The following is a 23,340-nucleotide window of genomic DNA, read 5'->3' as shown; positions in this document are numbered from 1 at the left end:
TAGAACATATGGATCTCCATTCTCCCCTCCTCCACAATTGGGTAGACGACAGAAAATTCACCTGGTTCGAGTGACTCGGCGAATAATCCAACCCGACACCTCAACAAAGACCTGAGCATGACCCGCAACTCCTATTACCTCGGAACCTATGTGAACCAACACGAATTTTTGTTGTTAAAAAGTCACCATTAACCCTAAAAACTTGATAATAACAGATCCGAAAATTATCTTAACCTGAAATGACCCGACTCAATCCAATCTTAACCAGTATCCTTGCAAACCCGAAAATGACCCGATCTGAACTAACTTGACCCAAATCCGACCTAATTGACCCGTTTACTTGTAGACAATTGACATGAACAAGACAACACATATTTTTTTTTTTTTGACAGATGGAAAGATTCAAGTTTTATCATTTGTGACGGTCATATCCGTCGCAAGCTTGCGACGGGTCAAGTAATACCCATGTGGGGTAGATAAGACAAAAGTAGAGTGCATAAGAGTATCAAACTATTTTATCTTATCTAACCACATGGGTAATATTTGACCCGTCACAAATTTATGACGGATATATCCGCCACAATGAAGACTTCCTATTTAAACTTAGATCTCCCTCCTAAATCTCCTCCTCCCCCCTCATTTCCTTCCTTCATACAATCACATTTTTTCACAATTTCGCATCCTCCATTTCCTCATCCACAACCCAAACAAACCATGTCTACACCAACCCCACCAATCCTCCCAACCACCACCACTCCCACCACCCTAACCACCCACCCCACCTCCACCCCCACCTCCCAACCCACCCCCACACCAATCCGAACCTTCCTAACCCGTCTCCACGACCAAACCAAACTCGCCCTAACCAACCGCCGTCCCTGGTCCGAACTAACCGACCGAACCGCTTTCTCAAAACCCGATTCCCTCACCGACGCCACCTCCCGTCTCCGTAAAAACTACTCCTACTTCCGTATCAACTACCTCGCCTTAATCTCCCTCACCCTCGCCGCCACCCTCGTCACCCACCCTTTCTCTCTCTTCACCCTCGCCGCCGTCATTGCCGCCTGGTTCTTCCTTTACCTCTTCAAACCCTCCGATCAACCGTTAATCCTCTTCAACCGTGAATTCTCTGATAAAGAGACCTTAGGGATCTTGACCGTCATCACCGTCTTCGCCGTCTTTCTCACCAGCGTTGCGTCGGTGTTGATGTCTGCGCTTGTTATTGGTGTCGGCATTGTTTGTGTTCATGGCGCTTTTCGTGTTCCTGAAGATTTGTTTCTTGATGATCAAGAAAGTGTTAGTGGGCCTTCCGTGGGCTTTCTTTCGTTCCTCAGTGCGACCGCAAATGCTGCAGCTGGTGCTTCTACCGTTCCTGCTTCGCGCACATGAGTTTTGTTCGATTAATGTCGGTATAAAGGGAAATTCTTTATAATTTTATTAATTTTTCAGAAACATTTTACATTTGTTGTGGAAGTTTTGTTGAGATCTGGCGTGTAGTATGATCGCGTTTGTAGATCGATTGAATTATAGGAAATATTGTGATTTTGTCTACTGATCTATATATATAATACTATTCTTTTTGTAGATCTGTTCAATAATTGATAATGTTTGAATGCTTGTTAACATTCTTTTGATCTAAATTGGTGAATTTGTTGCATTGTGTAATTAGGGTTTAATTTGTATGAGATCATTGTCATTTTGTTGTATCGAAATGGTGAATTTGCTGCATTGTGTAATTAGGGTTTAATTTGTATGAGATCATTGTCATTTTGTCGGATTGATATCGATTCACATTAGTACTATGATACTCCGTATTAGATTATGATCTAGAATTGTCGATTCATGATGAAATTTGCGTTTCCTTGGACATGAAATGAATTAGGGTTTACTTATCTATGGAAGTGAAAAATGATTGTATGTAGTTTGAAAATTTTGCTTGTAGGTCTTGGTTAAAAACGAGTTGATAGATGGTTTATAAGAGCGATTGTGATTGATATTGTTTCTTCCCCGTATTTTGATCTGACCCATATTCGACTGACTCGTTTGTGAGATGAGGGAGCTATCACTTGGATAGGATGGTAGTAGGGAAGAGGAGAAGAGTAGAAGTCTAGGAAATTGACTTTTCGCTCTTCTATTGCAAGAAAAAATGCATCTATCCCTTCTCCCTTCATCTAAATAGGATGTAAGTAAAGGAAATACTTTCTGGTTTTGTTCGTGTTCATGGCCTGACTGCTTCAGGCCTTTTCCTTTCTCTTATTCAACTAGATCCAACAGAAAAATTCTTGTCCTTTGTATGGATTGAAGAATTTGAACAGAAAGGAAGTGGAAGAGACGAGAAGGAAATAAGCTTTCCTTGTTCGGATAGTTACATGATGGTGAGAAATTGAGGGGAGGAAAGGGATGTCTGTCCTTTTTTTTCCCGGAAGCCTGATTCAAAGATTTGAAGGGAAACTTCATCCTTCCCATGCAGTCCCCTTCTTTTCCTTCCTGTCCACCGCCCTTCCCTCCTATAATCACGGTGTTAGTAATTCAAAGGGAGAGCTTTCCATCTCCTCTTTGGAAGTTCAAGCAGGAAAGATTATGGCTTCAGTTTAGATATCAGGTGTGGCCTTTTGGTTCGTTTGGAATCCTATCAACTAGATTATGATTATGTTTTTTCGGCTTTTGTTCGTTCCCATTTCCCCTTGGTGTCAGTTTTGTTGGTAAGCATGATAATGAGCATTAATGATTTGTGTGCAGCTTGAGATCAAATTGGTCTGAACTTGACTTGAGCTCGGCCGAGTTTTATGGCTTTGTTATTCCCCTTGTTGTCAATTTTGTTTATAAGCATGATAATGAGCATTAATGATTTGTGTGCAGCTTGAGATCAAATTGATCTGAACTTGACTTGAGCTCGCGCGAGTTTTATGGTTTGTTATTTCCCTTGTTGTCAGTTTTGTTTGTAAGCATGATAATGAGCATTAATCACTTGTGTGCCGCTTGACATCAAATTGGTCTGAACTTGACTTGAGCTCGGGCGAGTTTTATAGTTTGTTGTTTCCCTTGTCAGTTTTGTTTGTAAGCATGATAATGAGCATTAATCACTCGTGTGCCGCTTGAGATCAAATTGGTTTGAACTTGACTTGAGCTCAGACGAGTTTTATGACCTGCACAAGCCTGGTCAAGCATATCCCAATTCGTCTCAAGAAATTTGTGAGCTATATGAATGGTCAAAATAAGTTTTTTATGGTTTAGAAAATTCCAATCTTCAACTCGAGCCGTAGAACTACTGAAAGCCTTGCTTAGCTAGAAATCCAAGTTAATAAGAGTTACAGCTAGGTTAGTGACTCGTTATGACCGTATGCTTCCGATTGTGCCAGTCCTATGCTATGTGAAGTAATGTTCCAGCATCCAGCATACTGAGGTTTAAACAATTATAAGCAGTGTGAAAGTATCTGTCCAAACAGTCACCTTGTAAGCCGGCAAGTTGTACACAGTAATGCAAGTGTCCCAAATCAGTGTGCTATTTAATTTGGTATAGCACTTTGTGATGTACATCTTTTTTTTTTCCTGATTCTTGGGGGATTGCCGGGGGTAGCCGTAATTTAATGGTAGTTATTGTGTGGGATGTCATACAGTGTAACGAACAAAAAGTGACACTTTACGATAAATAGTGACAACCTTTTAGTCTTTTACGGTGTCACTATTTGCCATAAAATGGTTACTTTTTATGTGATCGCACTATATGACGGCCCATAATATAATTTGCCGGAATGCAGTGGTTTGTTGCAATCATGCATGTGTGTGCTCTTCTCAATGTACTTTTGCAGGCAGGCAGTTGCATGCAGTTTTCTGCTTTAATGTTATCTTCTGCAGGATGCTGATGCAACAATTGCAGGTTTTCTGATATCCCTAATACTTTTTGTCAATTACGGACTACTATTAAGTTTCATATTTTAAATGGAAAAAAAAGGATAATAAGAACATGTAGATGAACAGTTTGAACACAGAGGTTGGTAAAAATCGCCGGTTAGAAAATATAATATTACTCGTAAATTTCAAAAACGGAGACAATAAAAAGAGAAATCACTCAGTTAGTTTCAGATTCGTCTATATGTTAAAACGCTTTTGAGTTTTGCTTGGTATGGTGTCGATGATATGCAGTCATACTCAATCGTGTGGAGAAGTCGCGGGTTAGAAACTAGTACCCTCGCGGTTTCAATATCGACGGGATAATTCAAAAACACTACATACATAACATTAAGATGCTGGTATTACATAATGTTATGAAAGGATAAAAAACAAGCTCGTGCATGCTAACTGATAAAGATCTGTCAAAGCGTAAACTATGATGCCAGGATCAAATATGCCGGAAAAAATCCCCTACAACAATATGTAAGAGAGAAACAACATAATCGGAATCCTAGAATCACTGCTTATTTTTGAATTGTGGTCACCTTGTGCAGGTACAGGAGCAGCAAAACCATGGACTTCCATGGAAAAACTCATGTCGGAAAACTGCTAGTTTAACCTTTGATTGGTACCAAAAGAGATCCCTAACGAACCGTCTATAGGTTGCATCTTGTAATCAGGCATCCCGGTTGGGGTTTTCCCCGGAAACAACTCATTGTAAAATAACCCATGTTCATCAAGCTCGTAACTATTATCCTTTTGTTTCGACTCAAAATTACCATCCCCAAACCCGCCAAAGTAATCCACCACCCAATCAGGGTAGTAATCAAAACTCATAGGCTCGTCTTTGGGTACAACACCAGGGGAATCCCGGAACTCCATATTGGAACCATCATAAGATTCCGACACTTCAGTTGTTGTTGACCCTGAACCTGAACCGGTCATCTGCATACCTAGACCTGACAAAACTTGACCCTGTTCTCTCAGAACGGAATTCTGAGGAAAGTTTAAGATGGCCGAGGGTCCATACATAGCCTTGGCGGCTTCATCATAAGCCATAGCGGCCTCTACTGCAGTAGGAAAAGTACCAAGCCATAACCTTCGACTACGCTTACTTTGCGAGTTATGGGAATTGGCGGTATTGATGGGTTCGCGGATTTCAGCAACCCATTTTCCCCAAGTCCTTTGTCTTACCCCTCTATAAGTGCACTCCAAATTTTCAGGTCCGCCTTTCCCGGGCATGCATCCTTTTCTTGATCCTCTTGCAGGGCCTCTACGACTTCTTCTTGGTTCTTCAGTCATGGTACCGTATGTTTCGTTGTGCATCTTCCATTTTGCTATAATATCCGCCACCGAGCTGTAGCCATTTCGTCGCCTTCTTGAACTGTTACACGTCCTGTCACACGGAAACCGGTTTTAATATTTCTGTGCTAATATTAATGGCTTTGAATTTTTGTCTAAATAGTGTTATTTAGATGATTAATTAGACTTTTGGGGCGAATGGGTCTACGTCATCAGTTTTTTTTTTTTTTTTTTTCCATTTTTTAGGTTAAGCCGGGAAGTTCCCTAGCTTGTATCTCTGCCACTTTCCAGTTGGTGTAATGTATGTTTACAACTTTTTTTTTACTGAAATAGTAAAACAGCTAGGAAACTAAACGGCTTATCCTCTTCCAATTTTTTCTTTTAAACGGCTCATTCCCTTCACTTTTTATAGAACTTAAAAGTACAAGTTGGATAGATACAAACCGCTAACTTTGCGATTTCATCTAAAAACTGAAAAAACAAATAACCTCATGAGTAGGGCTGTTCACTCAGTGGTCCGGACCAAAGACCAGATCGGACCATTTGGTCCGGACCAGACCGGACCGAATTTTGTTTAGTCCGGTCCACGGTCCACCTGTATACCCTACTTTGGTCTTCGGTCCGGTCCTGAACCAACTCGAATAGACCATGGACCAAAGTTATGTAATAAAAGAATTTTTAAATTTGTAATATTATTGATTTTATTTTCTACTTTGTTTACACGTATTATGAGATCGGTAATTATGTAGTTAAATCTCGTAAGAAAATAATGTTTATTTTGATCATTACGAACTTCTCGAGTTCTAGTTTTATATGCTAAAACATGTCAAAGACAATAATATTTGGTTCACTTTGGTCCATTTGATCCGGTCCGGTCCACGTGTTTTTATGGTCCAGACCGGACCGGACCAATATTAATATGGTCCGGTCCTCGGTCCACCTCTTAACCCTTATTTGGTCTTCGGTCCAGAGAGTTTAGTCCGATCCAGTCCCGGACCAATGAACACCCTACTGATGACGTGTACTCATTCGTCCCAAATAATTTGAAAAAATTTCGAAAATTTAACTAAAATTTTTGAATTTTTGATTTTTCAGTGGCCCCTCGCTCAATCACTGCTACTCCTTCCCTCCCTCCCTCCCTCCCTTCCACCCTCCGAGTTAGCACGTTCTTTATAATTTTATTCTTTTGTAAATAGTTTTTTAATAAAAGGTAAAGATTTTGCTATGCATTCATGATGTTTTGATTAGTTAAATAACGAAATGCGAATTCTATAGTTAAATTTTTTTGATAAATCATTAAGAGCAATAAATGTTACCTTAAAATGTCTACAAGCATACTCCACAATACAATAATAGGTGGAATTGTAAGTGATGAGTTCTACCTACGTGATAAATAAATGATTGAGACGGAAAGGATGAACAAGAGGGGAGACTGACCTTTCAGAAATAAGAGACTCCATATTAGTTGAAACTTTGGAAGTGAATCAACTCAAGTTTTTTCCCTTTTTTTGAACTATATATACGTATGTTAGTTACTTGGTTATAACTTATAAGTTGTAAGACGTTATAGCACGTAGTTGGTATATTATTATAGCACTACATTACCTTAGTAAGGAGGAAACATATGATATATGAGAATACGTTATTATAACACGTTATACGTATGTACTCCCTCCTATTCCCGATAACCTTCTCTATTCATGGATGGCACGAAAATTAAGGGTGTTTGAATTAAATAAGTTAAAGTATTGTGGTGGGGTGAGATAATTGGAAAGAGGGAAGGTATTGTGGGGTATTATTGTGGGGTGAGTTGATTAAAATAAGTATTGTTGTGGGGTAAGGTGATTAAAATAAGATAAAGTATGGGTATTGTGGGGTATTGTTGTGGGGTGAGTTGATTAAAATAAGTATAAAACTTTACTAAATAAGGAAAGAGGGAAGATATTGTGAATAGATAAAAAGGGAAATAGGGAAGGTTATGTAGAATAGGAGGGAGTAGTAAGTAAGGAAGAGCTTTCGGGAGAAAGTAAAGGCCAACGTACAAATCTAAGGATTACTTATAGGCAACAATCCGCCGTTTATAAGACCGAGGTATCCGATTTAATATTAAAACGAGTTAATGTTCAACTTATTTGAATAGTTAAGATAAATATTTTACTTTTTTTTATGTATTCTGGTTTTATGCTATTTATATTATTTGAACCGTGTTAAAATTTGACACGAAATAATACACCCATTTTAAATATTTCTTCCGTCCCGCTCATTTGTTGTCCTATACTCTCTCTGTTCCGGTCATTTGTTGTCTTTTTCCATTTTTGGGTGTTTCAGTCAATTGTTGTCCTTTCTATTTTAAGAATGAATTTAATGGGCAATTTGATCATTTACACTCAATTTGTGCCACTTGTCATTTAGTAATTGGCTCCCTCCACTTTTCTTGGTCTGTGTGCCAAAACCAAAGGACAACAATTGACCGGGACGGAGGGAGTATTATTTTGGGATGTCTTGGTCAATTGTTGTTGTTTCTATTTTAGGATTGTATTTGATAAACAATTTGATCTTTCACACTTAATTTGGCCTATTTATAATTTTATAATTGACCCTATTTCCTTATTTTGATCTTTATACTAAAATCAGAGGATAATAATTGATCGGAACGGAGGAAATAATAATTTGTCTATAGGAAAACACAAAGGGCCAGGAGTCGTCAGCATAAACTGCAGAAGGAAGACTGATGATGCATAAGGTGAGCGCCACTATGCTTTCCTCTGGTTTTGACACGTTTACAATCATATTATGTATGGAAATGTGGAAAGTCTGCAATCTTGTGTGCTGTCCCTCTATCCTAGGACTTCTCTCTCATTCCCCTCCGTTCGCTGGAACACTTTTTTTTTTTTGCAGGGTTTTTCACGATTCACGAGCCCTTCCTACCTACTAAAACAGATGGAAATAACGGTTGGGTGTACCTAGTCGTGATAAATGGATCAATTGAATTGTGTTTGAGTCGGATTAACTCGGGTCTGATTAGTTCGAGTTTTAAAAAATTTGGGCCTAGTTAATTTGGGTCGAATTGATCAGTTGAATTAAAGTTGAGTTAATTTGGATTAGGGTCAAATTTGGATCCTTAGTTGGCGCTGTCGAGTCGGGTTACTCAGGTTTGGTCAATTTTGCCTATGGTATACCAAAAGAGGTAGAAGTCATCCGGTGATACGAGTTTTTTAGGCAATATTCAGATGGACCTAGTGTCATCCCCATTACGCTCAATTCAAGTTTTATAAGTTTTTTTTTTTTTTTGATAGATAGCAAAAGTCTTACATTACAGTAGTATGGTTGTGAAAGCCATATTCAAGTTCTATAAGTTCGGTTAACGAAAGTTCAAATCCTATCAGTTCAGATCATATAAATTCAATTAAAAAACATTCATTTCAATTCATACCCACCTTCACTCTTAGTTCCGTTCAGATCTTCCAAATTTCGTTTAAAATAGTTTAGAAAATTTAATTCCAAAAAAATAGGGTCTTACCTTAGTATCACCATTTCATGTACGGAGTAGTATAAGTCGGTATAACATACCCACCTCATTCAACATATTCTTTACAATTTTATCTTTTTTGTGAAAAGTATTTTAATGAAACGTAAATAATACAAGTAATCTATTACGTATGAGATTAATAAGAGGGTGTATTAGACTCAACCCCCGGTAGAGCCATTGCATTTTACTTGGCAGAATCCCATACAGAAACATGCACTTTTTTAGCCACTTTACACAAGGTTGGTATAAAAATGATGCAATATTTTTAGACGATTTTTTCATCAATGTCGCTACTTTGCTGAAAGATATGGTCGCAAAATAACTAGGTACCCCGAACGCAATAAGGGTCTTTACTGGTGCAAGCTGATGATAGTGAACAATTGTTCTCGCTAGTATGACAAAAATATGACATTCATAATTTCATATACACAAATTATTCATCTAAAGTGATTGGGTTGTCATGTTTCCAGGCTTTGTGGTCGTTTGCACTTCGCAGTTAGTCTACTGTTGAATGCCATGACGGTTCCTATTCTAGAATCTGTGCCGGAAAAAATTCTAGAAAACATAAAACGAAAACTCGACCATTCAAATCTACCATTGGACATTTGGATGTAATATGCCTAATATCTATGAAGTCTCACCCAAGAGATGCAGCAAAAAAAAAGGCATACTTCATCATAGGACGGTTTTGACGTGATCTCCAAGAATGCCAGAATTGGTTAGCAATCCCTTGCTGTCAATCCGAAATTAACTCATATGCGCTACCTGCAAAAACAAACGGATATCATGACGGTTAGAAGATGAGGAACGGAAATTGGAACTTTAGTTAGTAGTGAATTAATGCATCCTGTGAGTACAAGAAACCACTCTCAGGCTCAGTCGTAAGCAAAATATAAATATATAATCTATTAAAATTGACTTTGTAGACGATGGAGTCATGTGATTAAAAGGCCGCGACACCATACTGCAACCAAGTTGCCAAGATTGTGCAAGTTATCACGACCATATTTGATGCGAAATCAACCTTGTTATAGGACGCACAGCCCGAGATCATGTCTCAAAACTGTAATTTAAGACAATCTTGGAGTGTCTCTAATAGACCAAAGATTATATGGAGTAAGATTGAGTATGACGTACCTTATTGTACCTTATCGTCGATTGACACAATTGCAATGTCTTTGTGCTGAACTCATCCAAGGAGTCTTCAATTTGTTTCACCATTGTTTCTGAGCACCATAAAGGCATAAACTTGCAATCAGTGAAAGCAGCGTGCTTACATAATACACGAGGAATGAAACACAGACACAGATGCCCAAAGGACACAGAGGTGCAGAGACAGAAATTTCGCTGATTCAGCCCAATCAACTTATCAGAAATGAACTACATTACACATTAGTAGCACTACGAGAAACTCGATCTCAAGACTTAAACCCATTAACAGCACGAAAGAAACTTTCTGAATTTCATGATTCAGACTTCTACACAGAAGGACACTTACCATGAGTCCATGAGACCTATAGGGCTATAATAATGAAATAAACTTGCAATCAAAGCTACATAAACAAGTTAAAGTTTTGATGAGAGTTTGTCTGGATACAATGGTAGAGGAGACGGGGTGGGAGGAGACAGAGGAGGAGAACAACAGACCATATATTTTCCTTTGAAATTTTTCGTTTGTTGAAAGGACTTGAAGTTACCTTGTTGGAGGAAAAATGGATACCACCATTTCCACTGCAATCCATATTACAGGCCAACAGATAGAAATTGTCCGCCTGCCTTTACCTTCCCTTCCCTTTTCCTCTAAATCCTCCACCGACAAGTCTCAATTTCACTAAGACTCTAATAGTATTATTTACCACAGTAGTAACTAGTAAGGGTTATAATATTTGATATATGTTTACTGGTGCATCAAGACTAGATGACTAGATGTAACAAGCAGAGAACCTAAGCAGTAAAACGACAACACGCCTGCACTGGAAGAGTGGAAGGAGGATCACGCAGAGGTAAATACTCATGAGTTAATTCTCTAGAGTAATTACTAGAGCAGCATTTTTCCGTTGTGATGGGTCTAAAAAATTTGAGAGCATGATTCATTAACCCTGGATATTCTATATTTCTATTAAGCTACTCATTCAACTTGAAGCAACGATGCATACAAAGGATGAAACAAACATACCTTATCATTCATATTTGATCTGGTTTTGGGGCTGAGAGAAAAATTCTTTGGCATTTCTTGCTACTTCTGCTTCCAATACCGCTTCTAAAACAATGTCAGAACCTGTTACTTCACCTGAAACCATGAAAACCAATGAGCCTATATACTTACCATAAAAAATGTTCTCTCTTTTATAACAAGCATCTTAAAGTGTAAAATAGTTATTGCAACAGGCAGTTGAGCAGCTATACCTTGACGTTTGGGCAATAACCCTGCACTTTCAGCAGATACGGGAAGGACAGACAAGAGGCCTGGTTGATCATTGATTTTATCCAGATCTCCACTACCTTCTACTTCCCCAGCTTTTAAAGCCTGAGATTCTGCCAACTTAGCATACATACTTGCTTGGCTAAGCAAATTAGATGATACTGACGCCGCTGAGGTATGCTCCTATACAGAAATATCTCTCTAAGCTTGCATGTAAATATTTGGGTACACATGCACACAAAAAGTAACCGCGCTATCAAACCTTAAATGCATGGGTCTCAGCCTTGAAATTGTATCTTGGTTGTTGGTGTTGCAGGTGTTGAGCTGGATGTGTGCCTACTCCCCGGCTTTCTACACTTTGAGTTGATGGTCCAGTATCCTTAATATCTCCTAGAAAACCACACGATATCTTCTTAGATAGCTATGTAATAAGGAAACTTGTGAAATGAGCACTAGAATCACATATTCATAACACCTGTCTCGGTAGTAGCTTGAGTTGCATTATCCATAAGCTTCTGGGTCATAGGACCAGGATTCATGATAGAAAAGCTGCGAATTTCATAGCGAATAGCCTCTAGTTGCGCCATTGTATCCTGCAGTTCTTTATTTACCTGTAAAAATAACAGGTCGCTAAATATATATAAGCACACTAACTTTGGGCAAATTATTAGCAAAACAAACACATTCAAATATCACCCAACACCTGAAAAAAATCAACGGAACCCACAAACCAAACAAATCTCCGACTTCCATCATGTAAACAATTAGTTAAACCTAACCATTAAATCATTGAGCATATGATGAACAACACAAGCAAAACACACATCAATCTACTGACTACAATAACAAGAATACATCAACTTAGACGTTAGCAAGGGGGCTAGCACTAGCAGGTGACTGCTGCTTCTCTTAAAATAATGAAAAATACGAACTTTTTAGTTAAATTTTTTGATATTTTTATCCTCCATTGCCTTACTAATCAGCTTAGAATCCTTAGATCACATTTTCATGATTAGATGAACCAGTGTCGGAGCAGGAACACTGCAGAGCTTTCGCCTGCCCTAAGCAATGAAAAACACGAACTTTTGATCAATTCTTTTAGCCTTTCTCTTTTCATATAATGTACTACTGTATCTTACAATAACTCACATTACTAATTCACCCCCTAAAATATTAATTTAGGTCAATCCCGCTACCTTCAAATTCTGGCTCCACCCCTAACACCAACCCCGAACAGGAGTTTATTGACTTTATTCCACATGAATTTGCTCCACAATAACATTGTAAATTCAGTAAGTCTCTCTTAGGACGGCAGTATCCTCATAAGATGATAACAAGTCAAAAGGACAAATCTTTTGGTAGTCCCTTCATCTACCATAATTGATCCGTTAAGTTTAAGACGGATATTGCCGTCTTAAACAAGAATTTGTGTTGTAAATGCTAAATTACCTAAGTTACATCAAATCAATCATTCAATCCCACATCATTACATCATTAATATCATAAATTACAACAAATTAAATTTAAAGGAGAGAAATAACCTGACGAAATTGAGATTGTTGCATAACATTTTCAAATTGTCCACGAGCTAATTGAACATACCCAATTGCTCTCCCTGCAAATCTCCCTGCTGTTCTTGCAATTATTGGCAAATCTTTTGGCCCTGTTCATATAATTTCACCATACAATTATTTCAATCAATCATATTATTGATGCAACAATGTGAGAAATTAACAAGTACCCAGATTGTAATTTTGAAGGAATTGAAATGGGTAAGGGAGTGATTACCAATTAGGGCAGCAGTTGCGCCAAGGATTAGGAAAATTTCTCCATATGATAGTCCCAACATTTTTAGGTTCGAACCCTAATTAATTAATTGTCGTTATTGTCAGGAAGTTTGGGTTTGAATAGCAGCAAGTTAGCAATCTTGGAATGATGACAGACTTGTAATCGCGAGGGTCGCTCAAAATTCGATTGGATAGGTCAATTAGATTCGATTAGAGTTGTCGACTCGATCCGAGGTTAAACCGATATTTGTAAACAAGTAGATGTATCTGTAGACAACTACTATGATCTACTTCAACTTATTGTCCCTCTATGATTCGATTAGAGAGCTCTCTAATTTATTGTCCCTCTATGATTTGTTTAGTGAAATTTAAAACTGCTTAATTTAAAACGTTTTATAATTTCATTTTATTTTCACTTCTATTTTAATCACCTGGGAGAGCCCTCCTAATAAGATGAATACGGTCTGAAATAAGAATTGGTGTAATAATTATAATGTTTATAACCAACCGTAAATCCGTGATTATGAGATAGTGATTATATTTGATGAAAGAGAGCATGCTTTCGGCGGAAGAGCTAAAAGAACACAAATTCTGCATTAAAATACCTTAAAATATACCTTCAATTTGTTTTGTACCTTATTGTTAAATATTTGGGTGATTGACTTGGTGATCAAAGAGACCACGCTTTAGGGATAGTGATTAACTTAATCTTAAACCACCTCGAATCTAAGTTGACCAGATCAAAAGTACTCAAATAACCCAAAATAACAAGACGATTAATTTGAAAATATGTTCTATTTTGTTAAATATAAACAAGCTTCAAACATACGGAGTAATACTTAATGACCTGAGCCATGTGGTTGATTCGACTTGTGTAAAATTAATTAGCAAAAGATTCAACCTAAATTGAATTAGCTTGAAGTACGGTAACAAAACCCAAAACATGCACTAATTTGTAACAATTCGATCTAAATGGACCCGACTTGAAACCAATCCGACTACATTATTCCTTGGTCTCCAAGGCAATTACATCTGGCTAAGTAATGAGCAATAACCACAAGAAGGAAAAATACCAAAGACGACCGTATAAACAAGTGGCAAAAAAAATGCCATGTACATTGTTTAGAGAAAAGTACAAGAACAAATTAAAACGTACAACATATTCAGTGACATCAGCCTTAGGAGAAATATATTACATTTATATGTATATTTGTACGTACTGATCGCATGAAAGTTCTCTTTGCCTTCTGTTGATCACGTCCTACTCCTGTTTCCTTAAGCAACAAATAAATCTCTACTTCTTCTAAACCCTTAAGCAAAAGAAGAATTCTTCTCCTTAATCTTTAATATCGAGAAAAAAAAGGCGAAGAGAAAAAAAAAAACAATTATGCCTTTAGGAACGAAAGATAATCTTACGAATCACAGGTTTGTTTCTACTACTCTTTGCATGTTCACTGATCAAGTGTGTTGATAGTGTTGTTCTATGGCGATTATTCTCGTGTAAAACAATCTAATTTTGAGATTAATGTGAATTTCTTAGTATTTGGTATTGCTCGTCAAATTATAAGACGATTCTAGACGATGATTTGTAAGACTTCAATTTTATGGTAATCGTATGGACGATTTCCTATTACTTAACATGTGATAAGTGATTACCCCTTCTCATTTGTAGAATATCTCTGTTTAATTTACATTTCGAAACATTTGATTTAAAATATTCGATTTATATAATTGAAGGGATAATCCGAAGAAGAGGAGTAGGAATTCACAAATTGCGATATCCGAGATACTATCAACATGGAGTAACAGTGACAGAAACTATGATCAACCAAGAAGAGTTCACTGGACATCTAAGAGAGGATGTATGGCTGGAAAAGGCGGTCCTGATAACTCGACATGCAAATACAGAGGTGTTAGGCAGAGGGTTTCTGGTAAATGGGTGGCCGAGATTCGCAGACCTGCCACTGTCTATATAAACGATGATACCGGGCGTAATAACAGACGGTTATGGCTCGGAACCTTTCAGACTGCCTTGGAAGCAGCTCAAGCGTATGATGAAGCAGCGCGAGTTTTCTATGGCTCTTCTGCTATCCTCAATTTTCCTGAAACTGTTCATTGCCTGAAACCTGACAGAGTGAATTCAGAGAATTTTGGTGCGAATGAATGTGAAACTAGTACGATAAGTGATGTCGGTAAAGATTATATAAAGGAAGAGAGTAATAATTGGGAGGAGACGAATGATGAAAAATGCCATACGAGCAGCTGCAATGACTGGTTAAGTGTATCAGTAGATGATATACTTCAGGATCAACATAATGCTGGTTTTCCTGAGACACCTGCAGAATATTTTCCATCATCAGTTGCTTCACATGATAAATGGGATGATAGAAAGGCCGGTGTACTCGAACTTGATGTTGATGTTACTGAATTCAAGGGTTTAGGTGCACATACTGAAGAATTAGTGAAAATTCTATTTGATGGTCTCTGAAACACGAGTAACATTTTGGTGGGTTAATATTTTTAGTCAGTTTACTTATCTGTTTTACATTTTGCAATTTTCTGAAGAAACGAGTACATGACATTTTACCATGGTCTTGGTTAAGTTTCCTGCATAATCTCCATCACTATCGTTCTCTTTTTCAATAACGGTAGATCCGTCTTGAAAAAAAATAAGAGGTAGAACGAACCTACAAGTCATTGCCCCTTGGTGCAAATGAGTAAAACACGTAGACCGGCCTAGTTGCGCCCATAAGAGTTACGGAGTAAATAGGTGATTTTTTTTTTTTGCTGTTTATAATGTTCTAGCAAAATTATTTTACCATGCAGACAAATCCGACATAACTAGCACAAGAAAAGAAGGGGAAAGGAAATGAAAGGGAGATTAATTAAGTAATACATGCAATTTCAATTTACTGTCTTTTCTTAACTTTACTGTAACAACAGTACACAATCTTTTCAGTAAAAAACAGAAACATATAACTCATGTCTTACATGCTAACTTTGCTTTTTCTTCTTTTTTGCTAAAGCCCTACTACTTTCACTCCGAGAAAAACACAATATCTTCGTTTCAATCATTTAGCTATCGTTTTCATTCTTTATGATGAGTATTTTAATCAAAGATAAACAAATGATTGAGACGGAGTGAGTACGTACCTATACCCAATTTAAAAGTTAAAACGGAGATGTTAAAAAATAAAAGAAAATAAAGGTGATCAGTAAAACCTGAGGCAGCTTTGTTAAGGAATTAGCAGTAATCCAACAGTTAACAGGATTTGCATGTCATGTACTATGCTCTTTTTATCAGCACACCATGTACCATATTCCTGTCTCTGCAAACATTTTGCCTGGAAATTAGCCTTAATATGCCATATTTGGCCTCTTTAGTACATCATCCTAGTACTTCCAAAATTTTCCATGTTTTTTTTTTTTTTTTTTTTTTTTTTTTTTTTTATATATATCTTCAAGATTAATGTCGGCCGTCGGATGATGCTCCTAACCATTACCTACACCACCTGATCTAATGGTATTAACACAAGTTTAATAAACTTCTATAAATATCCCCTTTTCCATACAACATATAAGTAGGAGCTTCAGAATTATATTATATTACAAGAAGCATAGTTTAAGAACAAACATGATAATGAAGAAGGCTACGCACGCAAGGCCAAGAGGCTGCATTAAAGATAGCAGAAAGCCTTGGGTTGTGCGTAGGTTCACGAAGACGGGTGTAGTCACGTCCTTACGGTTTCCTACAGAGAAAGAGCGTGAACAAAACAAGGAGAGGGAAAAGAGAAGGCGAGAAATCTCTCGGAGGATATACTTGGGACTCCGACTTCATGGGAATTATAGGTTACCTAAACATGCTGAAAACAATGATCTTTTGAAGGCTCTATGTGATGAAGCTGGCTGGCATGTCGAGGAGGATGGCACTCTTTCTAAAAAGGTATTTTCTTTGCTAAGAAATATTTATCCTGTTTTACATTAGCTTTCTCATTTAACTGTTTGAGGTCAGTCCTCTGTAAAATGCTAAGAAATAAACACTAAAACATCTACATTTTCATAAGAAAAAACATTTGACAGAAATATATTTTCACCCAAAAATGCAATATGCAATTGTAAGAAACACATGGTGTAGTCAGAAGTGTTCACTGTTACCGTTTCTTGTTATTTGATGTCTTTCTGCCTAGGATGCCGTGCTTAAGACTACTGGTGTGAAGAATGGAATGCATTCTCAAGTTTCAAGTATCATACCTGGTGTTGCGTCTGAGGAGCATTCTCATTACAATGCAAGTCATGGATCCGCTGAAGAATCTGCTGGAGAAGGCGGCATTAACTTAACACTTTCACTCGCTTTACCTGGCTACAACTAGTTACGAGATCAGAAGAATTCAGTATAGATGAAATGGCAGTTACAGTGAGTATTAAACTTCAAATGTACTCTGTATGTCACTTGAGATTTCTTTTTAATCAGTAGTATATTGACAATTAAATGAGTACATGTATGCAAATCTCTCATTACAAAAAATGAAAGAGTAGCTCATTCCATACATCAGGTACACCGGGTAAGCACCAGTGGATACAATCAGAATATGACTCAGGTTTCGATAATTGTTCTGGACTAAGTGTTTCCCAGAACTTTCGGTAAATTGACGGATGGCCATCTTTTCGATACTCTGAAAGCTGTGTAATGTTAAGAACAGTAACCTTGGACCCTAACCGCGCTAGGATATTTTCCACCATGGTCATTGTAGGTAAATCCGAACCACTTCCCCAGTATTTTTTCTCAGTGATAGGGTGATTCTCTCCATAGCAGTTTCCTTCACTTTTTGGATTCCATTCTCGGCCCCTACATTCAAACAAAAGGACAATTTTCAGCGTCAGTGGAAAGATAGCATTAAAAAAGGGTCTAGCTTTCTAGAGCTAATTTGCAAATGTGCGACATTTACACATTTCTTGTGATCATGCATTCATAATTGGTTAAGCTTCAACACTAAGCATGTATGAAAGCTAGCATCACTGGTAGCATCACAAATGCGCTGGAAATAGGGGGACTTGATTGATTTTGTCCATCATACTAGTAACAACCGGTGAGGAAGGGGCCCTTCGGGGTGGGGGAGATCAGAAGAATGAGGCGAGATCAGGAAAGTGGCGGTGAGTCAGGATGGTTGAGGAGAGAGATAAATTGAGTATGCTCATGGAGGACATTAGAGGTGGTCACTGGCAACATATACAATAAATTACTACTTCGTATTAACTTAGATTGAAACATCCTATATCTCGACACAGCTTTAGGCTTTAAGAAGCCATACTTATGTGTAAATAATAATCATTTGCAAACGGGAGAGTATCGCCATCACATATCCTTCAACAAACCATGGTCAGAAAAAGCTGGTGATTCTAGATGCTCAATTATCTTGTGCAGTTCCATAGATAAAAAAGAGCACATTTTTTTTATGAAAGCAAGCACTATAGCGCCGCTTGAGTCTCATGTATATCTCACACGACAAAAGACATTATAAATCAAGATTCATACATCTGAAAACAGTTGTGAGTCAGGTTCATTCATCTGAAAACAGCAAACACTTGTACGGGAAAGGGCATTTTAAATCATATTCATACATCTGAGAAACGTTGTAAATCAGATTCATTCATCTGTGAAAACCGCAAACACTGCAATAGAGCTCACAAGTTGCAAAATTAAGGACTCTATTGTCTATTAGAAATTGTCAAGCCCTTTGTCATTCTATTATAAGGATCACCCTACCACCATACAGATATCCGACTCGCAGAATAATCTTCAGAAGCTGAAGATGGTGTGATATTCAAAATGATACGATTTTTGGACAATATGACTTTCACATTTACTTCTATTAATTAACTGACTGCAAAAATCATGAGGAACCCGAGTGTACATTCAGGGAAAGTACACTGGAGCTCAATGAAAGTCTGGTTTATTAACACTCACCATTGATGTGTTGGTGACATGGTAACAAAAAATACCCGCCTCTTGTTATGATTATCATCAGAATTAACCCACTTTGCCCATGTTTTCATGGCCAATTCCATCGCTCCTTGACCATCCAACTCTTCACAAACTCCATTTTCTTCACTTTTCCAACTGATAAGTGAAAGTATGCAAGAAAATCAGGAATCACCTATAGATCACTTTTAAGCTTAAAGAAAATTTTCAGATGAAGGAGACCATACTCACAGCAGCTTAACTGGTCCTTGTCTCCACCATAAGTACGTATTGAACACAAGAATATCAGCATCCGCCCATTTGGACAAATGCCTATATGCAGAATCTGGACGAATTATTCGATCACCTAATCTATGGTTTACAGGGTCATCTGAATTTGAGTCAACAAGTAAAGGAGCCCACAGAAACTCAATCGAAGCATTGTACTCCTACACAAAAAAGCCCTAATCAAGAACTATATATGAAGGAAATGTAATAACTGATGTGAGGCACCAAAACAACCACTTGGAAAGGAACTATCAACAATCAGAAGTACCTCAGCCCGAAATATGGTGAGATGTGCATTGGGAGACATAGACCTCTTATTAGCCGGGACAACTGACTGTAACAAGCACACCAAAGAAATCCATTGTCCTCTATTCAGCGAATCCCCCACGAACATTAACCTCTTCCCTCTAAGCTTTTCCCACATTTCAGCAACATTCCATCTAATAACACACCACAGCACACCAAAATCACAGGAGTTCAGCAACAATTCTCAACATCAGAAATCGGACACAATGCTAACGAAAATACTGTATTAGTACCTCTTCAGATTGCAGTCATTGGGCTGCCACCTCCAATACTGATAATTCAAATCAGCCCTTCCATGTTTATGACATGCTAATTGATCCGACATGTACGGACAACTTGACTCAATGTAAAGAGGGTGTGAAGTATTATCAAATACCCACTTCCCTGAAAACACATCACATTCCTTCTCACTATCAGAAACCGGCTTTAGCCGGTCATTCTCATTCCACTCAATTTTCCGGCCACTGTACTTTTCTGTGGAGCTGCATTCAGTGAATCTATCTATCTCAGCTGAAAGTGCTCAAAACAAAGACAAAAAACAAACATTATCAAGTCATTCAACATTCAAAACTAAGAAATTCATCAATCCCAGCTCATGAAAATTTTCAGGGGGCAAGCTAGTTCCAATACAATATAATTGACTATAAAAACCCGGAAATTTTAACTAAAACTTTCGAATTTTTCATTTTTCGAGGGGTGACCGCCTCTGCTAGCCCCGACATTGCACCCATCAGATAAAATTAAACAAACCCAATATTGAAAATGAAGAAATCTACAAACCCAATACACAAAGAACTGAACTTTACAGCAAAATCACCAAACCCATTAAACATCAACAATAAAACTATTCAACTTTTTTCGAATTTCCCTTATACCATTACCCGTTCAGCCCCGCTAAATTCAAATCCTGGCTCCGCCTCAGAAACAAAAGAAAATCCAAGTGAACAAAAACAATTTACAAATAAGAAATTACAAATTATGAGCAAAAATGAAGTAAATTACTTGGATTTAAATGATTGGAATTGGGTAAATGATTACGATCTGATTGAATTTGTGGATTATGATGATCAAAGTGCTGAATTTTGAGTTCATTGAAAAGGGAAGTAGCAGCAATAAAAACCATGAAAATGAGGAATGTAATTTGGAAACATGGTCTTCTTTTACTCCATTTCCATACATTTATTTGCACCATTTTTTTGTTGTTTTGTTAATTTGATTGAGATATTTGAGCGATTAACGGAATTATAAAGATTTGATTTTGTCAGATTGACATTAATGGAATAATTAAGAAGAACGTGTTGCATCTGCTTGTGTTTGCCGACAGTGACTGGTGATTAAGGATTTAGAAGCTTCATCCAAAGATCACGGACTACTAGTTTTACTCCCGTGGAAAAAAAATACACGGATCGATTTTAAATTATCGTATACTGACCTTGTATGAGTATAATTAGATATAATATTTATTTTATTAACAATTAAATAAAAAAATATGAATTGAAATTAAATTAAAGAATTGACATTGAATTAAATTGAAATGTAGTAATAATGAATTAAATAAATTACTCAAATACTTGTAGAGAATTTGTTGGAAATTTTAATTAATTGTTGTTAAGATCATGGATAGACCACACATTAGAAAATTAATTTTTTACCCCTAAAATCAGCAACCAATCACAATTCTCCAAAAAACTTGGCTTTTATACTAGGTAGATTTTTATACGAATAATAGATAAAGTCAAGTTTTTGTCAATTATGGTCAAGTGGTCAATTTAATGCGGTTTTACATTAAGACGGATTTAAACAAGCACTCCGTAGAAGATAAAGTAGAGTTTTTGTTAATTATGGTCAAGTGGATAGGTTTGCAGTTTGCAAATAACACAAGAACATAGTTTAAATGTGTTAGTTTTGAAAATCGTATAATGTAAGTAAGACCGTATCATATATACATACTATGTACTATTTGAAATTCGATGATTTGACTTTTGACATAAATTTTGTTATGGATTCATAGTTTCGCATACTCTTATGAATTCTTATACTGCTACATTCCTAGTGCTCGAATCCAAGACATCTGGTTCAGCTAAAACAACTCTTACCTGTTGTAAGCTCTCACAGATTGTTTTGTATGTTAATCCCTTGTTACAGCTTGTGTATCAACGACTTATCATACAAGAATTAACACCAAAACTCGTAAGTGACGGTTTCTCAATAGTCAATACTATCGTTACAAGACAACACATTTATCCACCGGTATGACCCATTATATGAAATCATATCATCTATGATGAGTTAAAGTTTCCTAAATAAATTACGTTAAACGGAAGCAAAACAAGAGAAAACGAGTTTATTGTCTGACCACAAACTAAAAGTTGAGACTCAACAATCAATCCATGGCCAAACCACAGGACTCAACGTTGAATCTCAACGTTTGGTCCATGGTTGAACCTTGGGTTGCACAAATTTCAGTTTTACGCAAAAGAAACCGCAATGTTTACTATAATTAAGTAAATACGTGAAGTAAATCAACTAACGAATAGATTTAACGATGCGCAAAAAAAATGAAAATTAACCAAATAATTAAGCGATTAAGTTGTTTACATACCGGTGATTCGGGTTCCGTCACGTTAATTAATCTTGTTATTTTTTTTTATTTTTTTTTTAATTTAGTTGATTTTTATTAGAATTTTAGAGAAAATTTTGTAGGGAGAGAAATGACTAAATGAGTGTAAATGTGCAAAGCGCATTATCGTCTTTTGGAATGAAAACGTCGTCAATAGTTACTAAAACGTGTCGATGAAAAACGTCGTCAATAGTTACTAGGAGAGATATGAAATCAGATCATCTATGAATCTATTATGAGTTAAATGTTATGAAATATTATTATATGGCTATCCATATCTTTGAATACTCTAGAGTATATTGTCTTATGGAAACCTTTCCCCATTGTATTGTATATATATACCCTTCATAATGGAATAAGAACACAGTTCTGTCTCTCTCTACCTTCTCTCTACAATTCTCTCCTCTTTATTTCACAACACGTTATCAGCACGAGTCTCTAACCTATCTTATATTTTATTCACCGAAACGGTAAGACTTTGGTAAAACCTTTTGATTTAATGTTATTCTCACAGACACAGACGATTTGTTATTATTTTTAGTCAATCTCTATGTCCTTAATCTTGAGAATTTGCGATAGCTTATACGTGGCAATTGAGTAAGCTTTAATTATGTGCTCAATTGTTTGTTCTGCCACCTTGTTAACATGTTTTGTTCTGTTAACATGACCCTAAATGGTAATTATATGCCTACCATAATTATTAATGTGTTTGGAGACTAAATTTGTGTTAGATCTTTGTATTTAATGGGCAAATTTGAGTTTTGGTTAATTTGAGACAAAGAGTAATATGAATTTTATGCAGCTAATGGCTTTACTAGTGTAGAACCCGCGCACAAATGCGCGGTTTTTTAGATAATAATTTACAAAGACGTTAAATATTATAGCTTGGTAAGCGGATAAGAGCGAAAATTTGATAGTTTTCTCACCAAATAAGATTGATATTTAACTGAAACTAATTATATAAATTATTACGTAATTATTAAAAATAATATTATTATACAATTACATTTACCAAAAGAATAACCAGAATAACCTCCAAGTAATGACTTAAATATACAATAAAATTAGAGAATTTGCAATATGAGATAGTCAACTTGTAGAGTACCTTTGTAGCAACAAAAAAAAAAAAAAAAAAAAACGAAAATAGAACTATGAAAAAAATTGTGGAGAATATTTTTCTCATATCATCCTCATTATTAATGCAATCCCACATGTATAGTAATAAAAAAATCTCAT

At 36.7% G+C, this 23,340-nt stretch overlaps 6 protein-coding genes across 8 annotated transcripts; 3 read left to right on the top strand and 3 right to left on the bottom strand.

Moving 5' to 3' along the window:
* Window positions 1–635: 635 nt before the first annotated feature.
* On the top strand, window positions 636–1,584 carry LOC141594613 (PRA1 family protein B3-like). The gene has a single exon (XM_074414620.1). The coding sequence runs from the start codon at window positions 715–717 to the stop codon at window positions 1,387–1,389; it is 675 nt and encodes a 224-aa protein (XP_074270721.1). The 5' UTR covers window positions 636–714; the 3' UTR covers window positions 1,390–1,584.
* A 2,634-nt stretch (window positions 1,585–4,218) lies between these two features.
* Window positions 4,219–6,711, bottom strand: LOC141594610 (uncharacterized). The gene is made up of 2 exons (XM_074414617.1): window positions 6,631–6,711; window positions 4,219–5,287 (listed from the first exon to the last, which is right to left on the bottom strand). Exons 1-2 carry the CDS (start codon window positions 6,651–6,653, stop codon window positions 4,501–4,503), a joined length of 810 nt encoding a protein of 269 aa, XP_074270718.1. The 5' UTR covers window positions 6,654–6,711; the 3' UTR covers window positions 4,219–4,500.
* Window positions 6,712–9,090: 2,379 nt separating this feature from the next.
* Window positions 9,091–13,157, bottom strand: LOC141594684 (uncharacterized). Of its 3 annotated transcripts, none has more exons than XM_074414695.1 (9): window positions 12,933–13,157; window positions 12,686–12,807; window positions 11,620–11,755; window positions 11,407–11,534; window positions 11,129–11,327; window positions 10,899–11,012; window positions 9,870–9,948; window positions 9,502–9,569; window positions 9,091–9,451 (listed from the first exon to the last, which is right to left on the bottom strand). In XM_074414695.1, the coding sequence occupies exons 1-6, from the start codon at window positions 12,991–12,993 to the stop codon at window positions 10,903–10,905; spliced, it is 756 nt and encodes a 251-aa protein (XP_074270796.1). In that variant the 5' UTR covers window positions 12,994–13,157; the 3' UTR covers window positions 9,091–9,451; window positions 9,502–9,569; window positions 9,870–9,948; window positions 10,899–10,902. The 3 variants fall into 3 exon arrangements, with proteins under 3 accessions (XP_074270796.1, XP_074270791.1, XP_074270785.1); XM_074414690.1 differs by having other exon boundaries at window positions 9,860–9,948; window positions 12,933–13,081; XM_074414684.1 differs by lacking the exon at window positions 9,502–9,569 and having other exon boundaries at window positions 9,091–9,487; window positions 9,860–9,948; window positions 12,933–13,133.
* A 1,050-nt stretch (window positions 13,158–14,207) lies between these two features.
* Window positions 14,208–15,495, top strand: LOC141594672 (uncharacterized). Its single transcript, XM_074414674.1, has 2 exons — window positions 14,208–14,356; window positions 14,669–15,495. The coding sequence occupies exons 1-2, from the start codon at window positions 14,319–14,321 to the stop codon at window positions 15,417–15,419; spliced, it is 789 nt and encodes a 262-aa protein (XP_074270775.1). The 5' UTR covers window positions 14,208–14,318; the 3' UTR covers window positions 15,420–15,495.
* A 1,050-nt stretch (window positions 15,496–16,545) lies between these two features.
* On the top strand, window positions 16,546–17,478 carry LOC141594700 (uncharacterized). Its single transcript, XM_074414703.1, has 2 exons — window positions 16,546–16,874; window positions 17,119–17,478. The coding sequence occupies exons 1-2, from the start codon at window positions 16,566–16,568 to the stop codon at window positions 17,299–17,301; spliced, it is 492 nt and encodes a 163-aa protein (XP_074270804.1). The 5' UTR covers window positions 16,546–16,565; the 3' UTR covers window positions 17,302–17,478.
* On the bottom strand, window positions 17,360–20,828 carry LOC141594669 (protein trichome birefringence-like 35). Its single transcript, XM_074414669.1, has 6 exons — window positions 20,487–20,828; window positions 19,718–19,994; window positions 19,447–19,618; window positions 19,143–19,339; window positions 18,897–19,049; window positions 17,360–17,777 (listed from the first exon to the last, which is right to left on the bottom strand). Exons 1-6 carry the CDS (start codon window positions 20,674–20,676, stop codon window positions 17,447–17,449), a joined length of 1,320 nt encoding a protein of 439 aa, XP_074270770.1. The 5' UTR covers window positions 20,677–20,828; the 3' UTR covers window positions 17,360–17,446.
* Window positions 20,829–23,340: the final 2,512 nt, after the last annotated feature.

This window comes from Silene latifolia, chromosome 1, assembly GCF_048544455.1.
Source record: "Silene latifolia isolate original U9 population chromosome 1, ASM4854445v1, whole genome shotgun sequence".
In the NCBI taxonomy this organism is placed as follows: Eukaryota; Viridiplantae; Streptophyta; class Magnoliopsida; order Caryophyllales; family Caryophyllaceae; genus Silene; species Silene latifolia.
This window is presented reverse-complemented; position numbering and strand designations above follow the sequence as displayed.